At 33.2% G+C, this 14,139-nt stretch overlaps 1 protein-coding gene across 1 annotated transcript; it reads left to right on the top strand.

Annotated features, from left to right (window-relative positions):
- Positions 1-12,202: 12,202 nt before the first annotated feature.
- Positions 12,203-13,861, top strand: LOC127870147 (neuropeptide Y receptor type 5-like). Its single transcript, XM_052412804.1, has one exon. It carries the CDS (start codon positions 12,332-12,334, stop codon positions 13,718-13,720), a length of 1,389 nt encoding a protein of 462 aa, XP_052268764.1. The 5' UTR covers positions 12,203-12,331; the 3' UTR covers positions 13,721-13,861.
- The last annotated feature ends 278 nt before the right edge of the window (positions 13,862-14,139 follow it).

Raw genomic sequence — 14,139 nt, 5'->3', positions numbered from 1 at the left:
GGAGAGCCCGCTCATTCATGAGAGTTTTCTATAGGTATCATGATTTTGTAAAACAAATGAATATTTTTTCAGTAAAGTGCAACCGCGCGTTTGAACGGTTAGAAAAAGGTAGGATCAGTGTGGGGACATTATTTTGTTATGACACAGAAACATCACCTCTCGTGAAATAAAGCAATAAACTTTATGGGCGGAGCTTACACTATATCATTTTGCAATCTTTTTTCAGGTTTCTTTCATATATTTATGAAAACAAAATCAAGAAAAATATTCTAACAGTAATATGATCTGTGTGGTATACGTGTTTAGAAGGATCTGTGTGGTATCCGTGTTTCTACAATTTACGGATAAATTGAGATAATAACGACAATATATATATTTTTTGATTAATTTCAATTATTTCAATACAACAATTACTACTACTTCTACTACTATTACTACTACTTCTGCTACTACTACTACTAATACTACTGCTACTACTACTACTACTACTACTACTACTACTACTACTACTACTACTACTACTACTACTACTACTACTACTACTACTACTACAACTATTACTACTACTAGTAGTAATAGTATTAGTAGTAGATCTATTATTATTATTTAAAAATTCATTCATTTCAGTAATCACCTATTTGGCACTAGTGAGCGGACAAGGGTTAAGGGAAGAAAAAACAGAGGAAACAGTTTCACGAGACAGGAATGCTATACAGAAGGGGACACTAGGAGTAAGGTGGGAGCGGACGAGACGAAACGATAGCAAACTGTTGCCAACAATAAGAATGCGGATAGACGAACAGAATGGACATTTTAATTCTGACACAAATTCTGCAATAGAAATTGTGTCAAATATTACACAGGTTGACAAAAAGCAAAGGCATGTGCTTTCCGGAGTAATACGTATGTTTTAAAATCAAATTTGGAATACAAACTGATAAAACAGAATCCACCAGACGTATTGGCTTGTCATTTTGTTGTTTTTTAAAGTTTAAGGTAAACGGTATGTTTATTAAAAACAAAATACTGGTCATAGTAGAAACATATATATATGTGTGTGTTTGTGTGTTTTATTTCATATATGGAATTCATATTGCTGCATTAGTTTATTACATAGTATAGATATTGACAATCATTCGCCATTTGTTGGTGATAATGTCATGTTATAAATTATGTCGTTGTATTGAGTGTAACAAATGTATGCTTATCTTTAGCGTTAATTATTTTGAAGAGAATATAAAGTAAATGAATAAATATTATATTATATGATTATATATGTACGATTCTCCTCTTGTGTTGTGGATGGATGCAGCTCTAAAGAATGTCAAGACGTATTTCGAATTAAGGAGTATTGTATTGTATACACCACCACATTGCATACATTGTTTACTGTCAATTACCACGGCCTAGAGTAATTATAAGCAGGCAGTTAATTATGTAAAGCAATCGTGAAAATCCCTAGTATTAGAAACCCTGGCTGCTTATGATTATCAAACTAGCTCGTGACAGCGGTATTTAAAATTGAAACCAACGAAAAAACATCGCAAAACTTTAATCAAGTTATAATTAAAAAAGAATCATAGATTCGATAATACAAATCACAGATGCGATATATTAATGAATAACGTAAATCCAAGTTATTGCACAATTATTTGAGATGATTTCAAACACACAAACAAACTAAACGAAACCTAAAAATTAATCAAATTCGGATAACTTTAGAATCATTTTGAAAAGTAAAGTAAAAGTAAAACAACGAATAAAATAACGTAAAACGATAATGAAGTTACACAGACAAACTGTAAACTATTATGGTTTTTCATCAGTATTCACGGATTTATGAGAAGTCCTCACGTATCGAGAAATGTTTGTTTTGCGTTTGTACGTTTTGAAACACTCCTCACTACTGTAACACTTGTCATGCATGTGGGTATTGACGTGCTCTCTGAGGTCATTCTCACTCCTAACTGCCAACCCACACTGGAAACATTTCACCAATCCCTCTTTTTTGCACTTTTCTCTCTAGCCACGAGTAGGTACTTGTCCCCAAAGCTCCTGCCGCACTGTACACACACGTGACATTGGGGTCCTTTGTTCGTTGAAGCCTTCTAAGATTGTCGGCATCCTGAGAAAAAAAACAACATATTTTATTCACGTGACATTTCAATGCGTAAACACGCTATTTTAAAAATGTACCGGGTTATCTGAGGACACGCGGTCGTTAGTTTTAAATTACAAACGATTTGACGATTATTGAGTTATTTCAAAATATCTGATAACCTTAGAGATGAGATATATTGTATATTTGTGTTGTTTCAAGAAAATCCGTTCATCTGTTTGTTAGCATAACTGTATAAAAATGTAACTATTTTAAGGTTTTTAATCTTACCTGAAATGCTTTCCCACAGCAGTTATAGTTTCCAGAGTTAGCGTGTCCCCTAATGTGGCGCAATAATCCAGCTCTGGTCTTCGACATTTTTCCGCATTCGGAGCATTGAGCCATACCTTAAAGCAAATATAATATCAAAAATAATATACGATACATTACTTCACCTGACAGTAGTGTTTAGCGCCAAAATAAAAATGGAATTTGATACAATGACATAAAGCATACACTTATTTAAGGTAAGCATGGACTTGCCATCGATTTAAGATGCTCCAGCGTAAGATTTTAATATTATTATGGGGATTGTACAGAATGCCTGTAAATCATAATTATGTTTTAGTTTAACAAGCGGTGCAAGCGTAGTGTATAGCCATTATGTGTTTTACATGCTAGCGCATTTAAAAATCCAGTTTCAAATACATTGTTGACAAGCATTTTCTTAAACAACTAAATAGAACTGAAAAACTTAAAAACAGTACACCACACAGATCCGTTGAAAAACGTATACCACACAGATCATATTACTGTAAGAATAGTTTTCTTGAATTTTGTTTCGTAAATAAATAAAAGAAACCTGAAAATGGATGCAAAATGATATAGTGTAAGCTCCGCCCATAAAATTTATTTCTTAATATCACCAGAGGTGATGTTTTTGTGTAAAAAAAATATAATGTCCCCACACTGATCCTACCCTTTTCTAACCGTTCAAACGCGCGGTTGCACTTTACTGAAAAAATACTTATTTGTTTTATAAAATCATGATACCTATAGAAAACTCTCATGAATTAGCGGGCTCTCCACTTTATCCCATTAAAAATGGTGACATATTAAAAAAGTTATCCTTAAAAATCTTACCTTCGTCGCGCTTTTGTTGATATTTTACTCCCCACACAGATCTTAAAAAGTCACGTGGTATAGGCACCGTGTTAAATAATGTTCTTATGCATAATTATACATCATATCTAGTTTTTCTGTGCAGTGTGCTTCACGTTTAACCATTCGGAAGTTAGCAATTTACTGCAGTACATGCTTTAAGAAAAGAATTTTTTCTTTAACTCAACGTTTATTATTGTTATTTATTCACCGTTTAATATGAAATGTATGTACTGGAATTTCTTCTTTCCAACTAGATCATAATTATTGTTTCCTTTAATACATCAATATGAATAATTATGCATGACTATAATCACGCGGAGATGAGCGGTTCTATATGTGTTGGTTAATAGCATTAATTTAGCTTAACAACATTCACTGGCTTTATTATCATACAGATGACATGAACTTTATAATTGAAGGTCATTGATCTTTAAACTATACATGTTATTGTAATTTTAGCACAAAATATTGTTCAAGTATTTTTTTTCGAATATTTTCATCGTATTAGTCTCATAGGCAACTGTATTTGGAAGCAATTTTTGTGAATAGTCGCCATTCTGTTCTATTGTTATAGCCGTACTTCATTTAGTAAGATAACGCCGTTACTATACAAGATTAGAATCATTAATGTTCATGTATATTCCCTAGCTTCAAGGCATGTATTATGTCCAGCTAGCTTGCAGTTATGACTAAGCCTACTTTGATGCAACTCGTGATGTGAAGCAAGAATCGTAATGACTTGGTAATAAGAGTTAATTTAGAGATCACTCTCTACTGATCAAGTCATTAAAAGTGATCGACATATTTCCAAGCAGACACATATTACAAATTAAGAACGGTTTGTATGTTGCATCCTTATGACAAGAAATAAAAATTACCAATCTGAATCCAACAACATATATTGTGTTTTATTAACTAGTAAATTTATATGTTTATAATAAAATGGTTTATCAACGAAGTTTCCCTTAAATACTGACACATATTACAACTATACATATTTCTCTTAGGAAGCAGATATATATTCATACTAGTGTATGGAAAAAAAACATCAGACAAACATACGATGCGAAACAATATTGGTTTGATAAAAACCTTCAGTTACGCTCGAGCTCATAACTAAAAAACTTATTCCAGTAAGCGCACTTATACAATAAAGTCCCGTTATCAATAGTGCATCTTCGTGTATGGTTGCATGTTAATTTCATTTAGAAAATGCTACACCTGTACACAACTTTATAATATGATACAGATATAATAATCATTTAAACAAGTGCCAAGCGACCATTACATTTAAACATTTTAAAGGGACCTTTTCACAGATGTTGGCATGTATTGAAGTTTGTCATGTAAATGCTTAAATTAAAAAATATAAACATTAGATCTAAAAATCTCCAGTAAAAAACAAAAATGAAATTAAAGAAAGAAAAAAACGTAACCTCAAAGGGGCTCGAACCACTGACCCCTTGAGTAAAAGTCTAACGCTTAGACCACTCGGCCATCCATGCTCATACAATGAATGATGTATTTTTATATAGTAAAGTCTCGTTGTGTCACAAAATATAACGACAACCACATACCGCTCTAAGTTATTCAATCGTTTTGCGTTGCAACGCTTAATAATTTTCAGGTTTTTAAATCGTCAAAAGATGCATATAATGGCAATTTTAGACCAGGACATATGTTCAGTATTACTATTTCCTCAAAAATATCATTACTACAACAAAACGTTGCGAATCTGAAACAGTGGTTTTTAATTTTGTCAATTTACCAACACGTGAAAAGATCCCGTTTAACCATTGTTTGTATTTATTTTCGAAACAAATTTCAGTAACAAAAGTAAGATACCCGTTTGAAAAAATCTGCGTTGAACGTATCAAAGGAAAACATAGATACCTATTTTCCATAGCATTGTTTGTTTTAAATATTTAAGGAGACAAATCTCTCCGGAGACGTTTTTTATAATGTCTGCTTCGATATATGATTAAAAAGCTTAGTTGTTAGGCGTAAGAAAATAAGGTATCCAGAGATTGTGAACTGAATGCTCTATCACTGGATAAGATATCTTCTTCGTGAATTTACAGTCTGCCCGTATAATGTTTAAACATTCACGTCCGTGCTGAACGCAATCAATATTGCTTCCCTTTGGTATATTCGTTAAATTGACACACCTAACATGTCATTAATCACAGTTCAACGAAAAATGTTTAATTAGTATTCCTTTACGCCTGTGTAATGTGTGTTATCCGCCGCTGATATCTGATGATTAAAAAGTATGTCGCCAATAACTAGCGTATATGGTTAAAGTAACAAGAGACGTTTCTTCCAAGCTTTACACCGTATTATATGACCAGATACTTGAAAGCGTTCTATTAATCTTCGTAAATTAATACTGCATCTACGATTTATAGAGTATATACATTACTCAGTGTGCAATTATCACACGAAAGTATTCGTATCATCTTAGTTAGCAAATATCGCGTTGGACTGAAATGCCTTTGCGTGAAGGCTCGAGTGAACACGAATGTGATATTGATAGTGTTAGTCTTGTTTCCTAAGATTCGATGCTAGCTAAAAGGCTGCTCTCCTGCTTCAAACTGCTTAGTACAATCAGTTTGTTGCCCTGAACCATGCATACAATATATCAGTATGTTATGCGCCGCATATTCGTTGATGTAGATATACAGATATGTACATGAAAGTGACAAACCAATGTAAGCTCACTATAGGGTTAATATGCGAAGCAAGGAAAATAACATCATCGTTTGTTGTTATTTGTAACACTCAGAATAGAATATATTATGCATCCAAATACTGAAGGAATCGAAGTCACCGATAATAAGAGTGTAAATAAGACCATTTGCTAATAATCTTAATTAAAAATTTAAACAAGTAAAAGATGGCCACGAATTAAAGCTATCATTATGTGATTACATCAATTACAAACTTGTAATGGGTGGAAATAAATAAATTTGAAAGCATTGAGTTTATCAGCCTTTTTTAGGACAAGAGATACCTACGTTCAATCTGTGTTTATGCAATGATAAGTCTTTAGCAATTATTCAGAATATTCAACCACACACGATACGTTGTTCTTATGCAGAGGGGGTAATCACGTGATGATCTAAAGGAATTCAAAATGGCGACGTCCGTGCCGAAACAGGTAATTTTCGCAGTTTTATACCCTAAATTACTTTGATTTAATAAGTTAACGCCGCTCACTTTCCAGCCATATCAGCAAGTAAGTGATTAGCGTTTATTTCGTAGTAATATTCGCTCGATATCCCGACTTTACCCTTCGCAAAATTTCTTAGCGGGAGCCTTTGGCCATACAATTTGTGATCTTTATTGGGTTTCTCTTATTCAATTAATCTCTTGCATACAAACACAGACATATTTGTATTTAAAAACCATATACGAGTACTCTTTTAATGTTTCTATCTGTGTTTTGTAAAAAAATGATGTGTACGAAACGTGTTTTAAGTAGTAAGAACTAAACAGATTTTACGATCGAAATGGGTCCCGCTTTTGAGATGATCACAAAGGGAGCTCAATTTCAGCCGAAAAACAGTTAGCTCTTTGAATGTTTGTTTGATGTAAAATTAAACGTTATAGAAGTATTGTGACTAGATACATGTAAACTAGGACGAAACTAGAAGCTCTTATCAACCAAAACCAAACATAACGTTTTAATGCCGCTCCCATTAATTTCAAAATTACGCATGCCTTTCAGTTTTTTTATCTTTTTAACAGGAAAACGTGTGTCCGATCAAATTGCTTCCACAAGAATCATAACTGCATGGGGTGTAAGTATGAATTAGTTACAATTATTCTTGTCTGTAATTTATTAAGCACTATTACAAATACACGCTTTATTTAACACAAATACAATTTATTCTATGCATGAATTATATTTTCATATACATTTCATCATTCGGTGCACGACATTACCTTATAAACATATTACTTAATTAATCATCAGAAACATACACAAAATTTCAATTAATGAGGCCTAAATAACTGATACTATTTATTGAGTTCTTCAGAATGTCATTTAAAGACTGAACATTTAAAAGTTAATACTTATACGTTCATAAGGAACAGTTGTAGTCTATAACTTTTACGAAAAGCATTTTGTACGAATAGATTTTACTAGTAGCAGTATTTTTACAAGTGTGTATACAGCAGTGGCTTGATTAGAAAGAGCATAAATAAAGTACATTATATATATGAATGGCGCCATGAGCAATGGCCTTTTTTTCTATGAATTTTATCATACATAAATCATTGTTTTCACACATATTTTTGTTTTCAAACTATTTTGCAAAATCAGTTACTAATAAGAGTACAAAATAATATTGTGTATAGATGGCAAATGTATTATATTAAATTAAAACGATAACTGTCACCTTGTTGCTTGACCAGTAAAATTACTAAATGTTGTGAAACAATAATACAATTAAATGTACGAGTTTATTGCAACAAATCGTATCTGTGTTACACAAATCCATCAACATGTCTTGTACGAGAAGAATGAGTAGTTTTTTAACTGAATGAAGATCAACATTTTAATTATTTCAGATGATGGTAGCGAAGAATGGTCATGTTTAAAAGTATAGGTATAGGATGCCTGGAGAACGACTACGGCAAAGTTCTCCGATGTAGGCAAAACACACTATCGCATATCATCATGAAAATATTTGTTATCAAATCTCCTTCAAAATTGTTATTTAAATCTGAAAGAACTTTGTTTTCAACTAGCAAGAAAGAAATACAAGAATATACGACAAAATAAAAGTAACAGGTAATGCATGCGGTAACGAGTTTGAATATAAAGAAGTGAAACTCCGGCTGCTGGAGCAGTATTGAATTCTCATTATACACAATTAGTTGGTCCTTTATTTAAGACTTATCCATAGCATGCCATCAAATACTTAAAATAGCGAAAGATTATCCAGAAACGAAGGCGATGTTGGAACCATCAGAAACACAGCTTCTTTGTGTTACAGAAGACCGCATGTCAAATGAATAAATTAATGGTACTGAATCAAGACTACTAAATCTAAAATTAAAGGTCATGAGAACATTCTATTTCACATTTTTGAACTTGTTGACATCGTTAGTATATACAGGTATATACAATAAATAATCTTGCTATCAGCCTGTGTATGTTATATATTAAGAAAAAAGCCATTATGTGTTGTTTCTTTAATCGGTTTCTTCATTTTTCACAACATACATTTGTATTATCAAATATTAAAACAATAAGCTATTTCATGGGTTGTATTTCAGATATAAAACATATCCGTTAAATACTGACAAGACGTTTTAAAAACATTCGACACGACCTCAAACAATATTTGAGTGTTGTTGGTTGTCAATTTTATAATATAACTGTAAATCACATTTTCAAATCACCTGAACCAATATATAAATGAGAATAACTTTAAATCCCAGCTTTAAATTACATAAATCAATGTATAAGAGATCAAAAATACTCAAACTTTTCAATAGCATTAAACAATATATAAGAGCTTAAGAAGCAGTAAACATAAATTAAGACAGTGGCATAAACATAGTTTTAACAGTGTCGGTACATTACATATGTTTCGCGTTTTTTTTGTTGTTTTTGCCTATTTAGATGTGTGTAGATGTGTAGATGCTTTACTGCATTGGCAGGCGTGCACGACACTCGAACTCAATAGCCGTGTCATCCTGGAGGCATTGTTTCGACGTGTACTTCGAGCAACACGTGCCGCACATACAGTTTCATGGATTCGAATTGTTCACAACAGCCACGTATTATGTTACCTGATTGCATATCGCTAACAGTTTTCCACACTGGAAAAATGCCTATCGGAACGTCTCTCTGTGAATATGATTTCTTAAAAAGCAAAAATAATGTAACGAGTTAGCAGTTGTCAGATTTTCAACTACTCGAGCTTATTTACATGAAGCTTGTGCAATAGCTGTATACATTTATGAGAATGTACGCTTATAAACCACTCCCTGTTCTGAAAGATTAATATATATAAAGCTCACAAGATGAACGACTTCTAACAACGAAAACAACATCATCAATATTCATCATACAACATATTCACAAGTAATAATAGTAATAGAGTTAGAAGCAACTTGTCTTATGTATAACATGGTAACAAGGAACCTACGCATCGAGATCTTTTTCACATGATTAATAGCCATCTATGTTCATTTTTAGTTTGTCTTTGTAAAAAAACATCTTCCCGCAACACCGGTATGGGGCTTGTCCTTTGTGTTACATGACGCCTGAAGCCACTTCTTGACTGGAACTGTCTGCCACTCTCAGTCCAAAGACGTGTCGTGTTTGAGTTCGATTCCATATTCGCCTGGAAAGTTCGGTTTTATATTTGAAAACATACTTTTTTCATTACTAACAGCATGTACTTGTTTACATTTAACATGACCTGAACTATATGTAGCAAAGTAGCAAAACCTAGCAAAATAAATCAACAACTAAGGGTGACATTTCACTTTTGCCATACTAAACGTATAATATTAATGCCTAAATACCAATTTCCACACACGCGCACAAGCATATAGTTTGCAACCTAGTTTCTTGGGAGCATGCGTCGAACCGCTTGCCATACAACTGAATCACAACCGTATCATAATTAATATTGTAAAATGGTAAAATATTGATTTGAAAGTAAAACACGACAAACAATCTATACGATTGTATATTTATTAGCTATTAATACGATGTTTACCTTAATCAAACATAGACAAAACCTCCATTGGACTGGTATCGACATCTTCTCTTTAATAGCAGAGGTACGCTACAATAAAGGCAATATGCCGTTCCGCGAATCTTATATTGAAAACACACAGACCGGCAGTATAAAGGGATGTGGTGTAATCGAGAGACGAACAAATAGCGATGAGTTGCTATCAAATTTAAATTAACTTATGTGATTCTGTAAGTTAAGGGTTTTATATAAATAAATAAACGGACATTTTTACATTTAAAATATCGTATTTACTTGGGACGATTTCGGACATTATACAATGGGTTGTGCGTTAAGGGTTGCTTACATCGTTTCATTTGTGCGAAGTTTTTAAATCGTGGCTGCGGATGTTTCCGGAAGGCAAATACAAGGTTTGTATCAGCTAACGCGATATTTTAAGGATGAGACTTGACAACAATATTCTTGTTATTTTACGTATTGTGTTCATATTTTTATACATCTTCTCTTGCATTGAACGTGTTAATGAGTTCATGATTATTTGGAATGCCCTATAAAAGAGTTTTTTGAATGACGTACTGTGTTGTTTTTTAGCAGAATGTGTGTTTTTTTTTTTTTTTTTTTTTTAAGTTAATGAGGTTATGAGCGCTTTCGACTTTTTTATGACTGAACATGTTATGTGTTTCTGTACTTCTGTACCGATGAGAATTAATTGAACGAATTTATATTTTGGCTTTTCTTATACTGTTTGAAAAACTCGTATTACTCGGAAAGAATCCAACCTGTTGAAGTGACACCAACCAAACTCATTTGCTGACGGGAGCGATGATTTAACAAGGTTCGTCTAAGTTAGACGATTTAACCAGACAGTAATTTAGTATATTGAATTATAAGGAATTGTATATACAAGGACACACATATTATCGCATACGAGGGATTTTGGTCTGTCCCAAATTATGTAGTGACACTTCTTAACTCAGTAAGACATAAGAACATAAGACATAACAAGGAAGATAAAGCATGGTATTACAACACTTGCTAATTAAATACAATAATATTAAGACGAATGCTACATAACTATATTATGCACACAGCGGTTCATAATTCAGTGTCAGACCATAATAGTTTACCAAATAAAATGGATAGTATCGCATTGAGAAAACAGTTTAGCAAGTAAACAACGCTATTTGAATTTAACTCGATTATACGATCATTTATCACTATTTTCTGTTTATGCATATACATTTAATGTGTTGTATGTGCCGCTTTTAATACTGATCTCAAATAAATTACACTCCTGTAGTCCGATAAACGTTTCTTTTAAACTAATATTTAATATGATAGTCATAACAATATGTAATTAAATAATATTATGACTGATATATTTATAGCAATGTAAAATCAAGCCTCGGGAAATTTTAATTGAACTTCTATTTTATTTGCGTATTATTCAACATAGACTTAAGCAAATAACGTAATTGTATACACGCAATGTAACGCATACTTGCCACCGATAAAACATCAGAAGCCAGATCATAAACACACCTTAAATGGATAATGTACGTATTTAATTATGCAAACATTCACGGCTCAGGAATTCATGCATATTCATGGTAATTAAAATAATAATTTAAAGTATTTCGGTAGTGTTCTGAGAAAACTGGACATAATGCATGTGCGTAAAGTGTCATACCAGATTAGCATGTGCAGGGATCAGGGACGATATTTTTCGTCTAAACTTGATTTTCGGTAACTTCATTGAAACTAAGCAACACCATAAAAGCGGAAAGTGTCGTCCCTGATAAGCCTGTGCGCTGGTGTCGTCCCTGATGAGCCTGTGCGCTGGGACAACACTTTACGCACATGCATTAATCCCAGTTTTCTCAGAACACGACTCAATGATACTCGTACTTGTTTCAGGGTCGTGCCGTTTTCGACGACAACAAGAAAATCAGGAAATAAATCTAGGATCGGATTAAAGCAGCTTGAGTGAAGACTTAGAATGGCTATTGGGTGATAGAACATGTCTACACTGCATAAGTGAGATGGGAAATCCCCATATCAATATGACAACATCTGTCACCATTATAGAGAACAAAACATCGTTTTTATATGATACTTTATCTCTTTTGAAATAAAGCATTTAAATATAAAAGTTAATAGAGCTTGTCCATAATTTGAATACTGACAGCAAATGGCCGGGATAAATTTATACTTTTTGTATCCCTTATTCATGTATAAACTTCCCGTTCTGTTAACGAATTAAGCTCCCAATATATATTATGATACCTATTTATAAATCTGAATGACTGACTGGAAGGCAACTGTTTACTAAATAACCAATACTATGGAGGGACATATTAATGAATCACTCGGTTATTCCATGATAAATTTCACGGACGGGAACACGTCTAACTTTACAGTTCAAACGAATAAATTGAATGATTTAAACATGGCTCAGTTTCGCATTAAACTTCCGGCTTTTTTGTATACAATCGCACTCATGGTCGTCGGGACCCCTGGGAATATGTTAGTGTTGTATGTTTACTTCTTTAAATGGCGGAAAAGTACATCAAGAATGTTCATTCTTTTTTTAACGTCGTTGGATTTAATCAATTGTGTAACAACGTTACCTATGGAAATATATATAATGCGTTTTTCGATTGTCATCGATATACCGTGGCTTTGTAAAATATCACGATTTTCTACCTACACAATGAACAGTTCATCTGCCGCAATTTTGGTCGCCATAGCCGTTGACAGATTCCGAAGAATTTGTCGTCCCCATGGACCACAATTTAATGCGACAAATTCAAAATATATTTGTATCGGCTGTATTCTAGTAGCTTTGGGATTATATTCTTGGCCGTCACTGCTGTTTTACGGCACGCGGACAATACAAATAAACGGCATCTCCGGGAAGTCGTGTCTTCTTGAAAATCAGTATGATAACTCACTATATCCAAACTTATATTTCGCATTCCATATTATAAGTACGGTGATAGTGTTTTCTGTACTTTCGATCCTATATTATTTTGTTGGACTTCAAGTTTGTAGACATAGAAAAATGAGATTGCGACGCAAAGCTGGGAATGAACGTGTGAGAAGTTTGATTCAACAAGAGCAAGGTTCAATAGCCAAGGAAGAAACATTATTGCAAGACTCAGATTCTGCGGAACTAGCAAAAAATCAAAACCATGTTAAGGCAAATTCAACAGATCCATCTCAAACTAACTGCATTGAACTGTTAACAGTACCAGTGGATCCAAAAGCAGAAATATCAACATCGACTTTTGAAAGTTCAATCAATACAAGTGTTAATACAACATTCTTGGCTACGGAACCAACGCGAACAACAGATGCATCTGATAAGAGACGTAAGCGGAGCAACCAAAAGGCGTTTAGCAAACGCAATGGTTGCCTAAGAGACTCTTTAAATATGTCCAATGGCTCGTATTGCATCAATATTAAGATAAGAATAGGGCGCTCAACTCTTATGTTGTTTCTGATAACACTAGCATATATTGTCAGCTTTCTGCCATTCTGTGTAATCGCTGTGCTGCGACAGACTGAAAGTAGTTTTATTGTAGAGCTAAATGAATTCGGGTTTGCTATGTATCAACTTTGTCTTAGATCGTACCTGCTATCTTGCGCAATTAATCCGATTATTTATTCGTTCTGTAATGCTCAATTCAGAGCATTTTGTTTTGACACGTTTAGACGTAAGCAAGTATAAAGCGTTCGCTAAATGTTGCGATTTTTATTTTTCTGTCTTTGTGTTGCGAAAGTGATGGTAGTATTTTTAATATCGCATACACAGTGTAAACATAGTATTTTCAAATATCTAAACACCTGGCATTGTGTGTGTTACTTGTATAACTTGTATTATTATGTAGTTTATTTGCTTTACAATCGATTAAGCTGACAACGGACATTAAAATAATTTTAATGTGGAATATAATGAATACCTGAACAATTATAGTCAGGGTGGTATTTTGTATTTAGTGTTGTGAAATATACACTGTTGATGTACGTTTATGCTGTGCCTGTTTAGCCTTTAAATTGTACATTTGAGATATTGAGCTGTATGTAACATTATGTAGCGAAACAAATGTTTGACTATTCAAGTGTGTACTCATAAAGTTGTAAGTATTA

The sequence above is a fragment of the Dreissena polymorpha genome, chromosome 2, assembly GCF_020536995.1.
Source record: "Dreissena polymorpha isolate Duluth1 chromosome 2, UMN_Dpol_1.0, whole genome shotgun sequence".
In the NCBI taxonomy this organism is placed as follows: domain Eukaryota; kingdom Metazoa; phylum Mollusca; class Bivalvia; order Myida; family Dreissenidae; genus Dreissena; species Dreissena polymorpha.
The sequence above is the reverse complement of the archived record's forward strand: the minus strand, read 5'-3'. Positions and strand labels throughout refer to the sequence as shown.

Bases quoted from the DNA above. Each gene is read 5' to 3' on its own strand.
- LOC127870147 (XM_052412804.1), top strand. From the start codon at position 12,332: ATGGAGGGACATATTAATGAATCACTCGGTTATTCCATGATAAATTTC.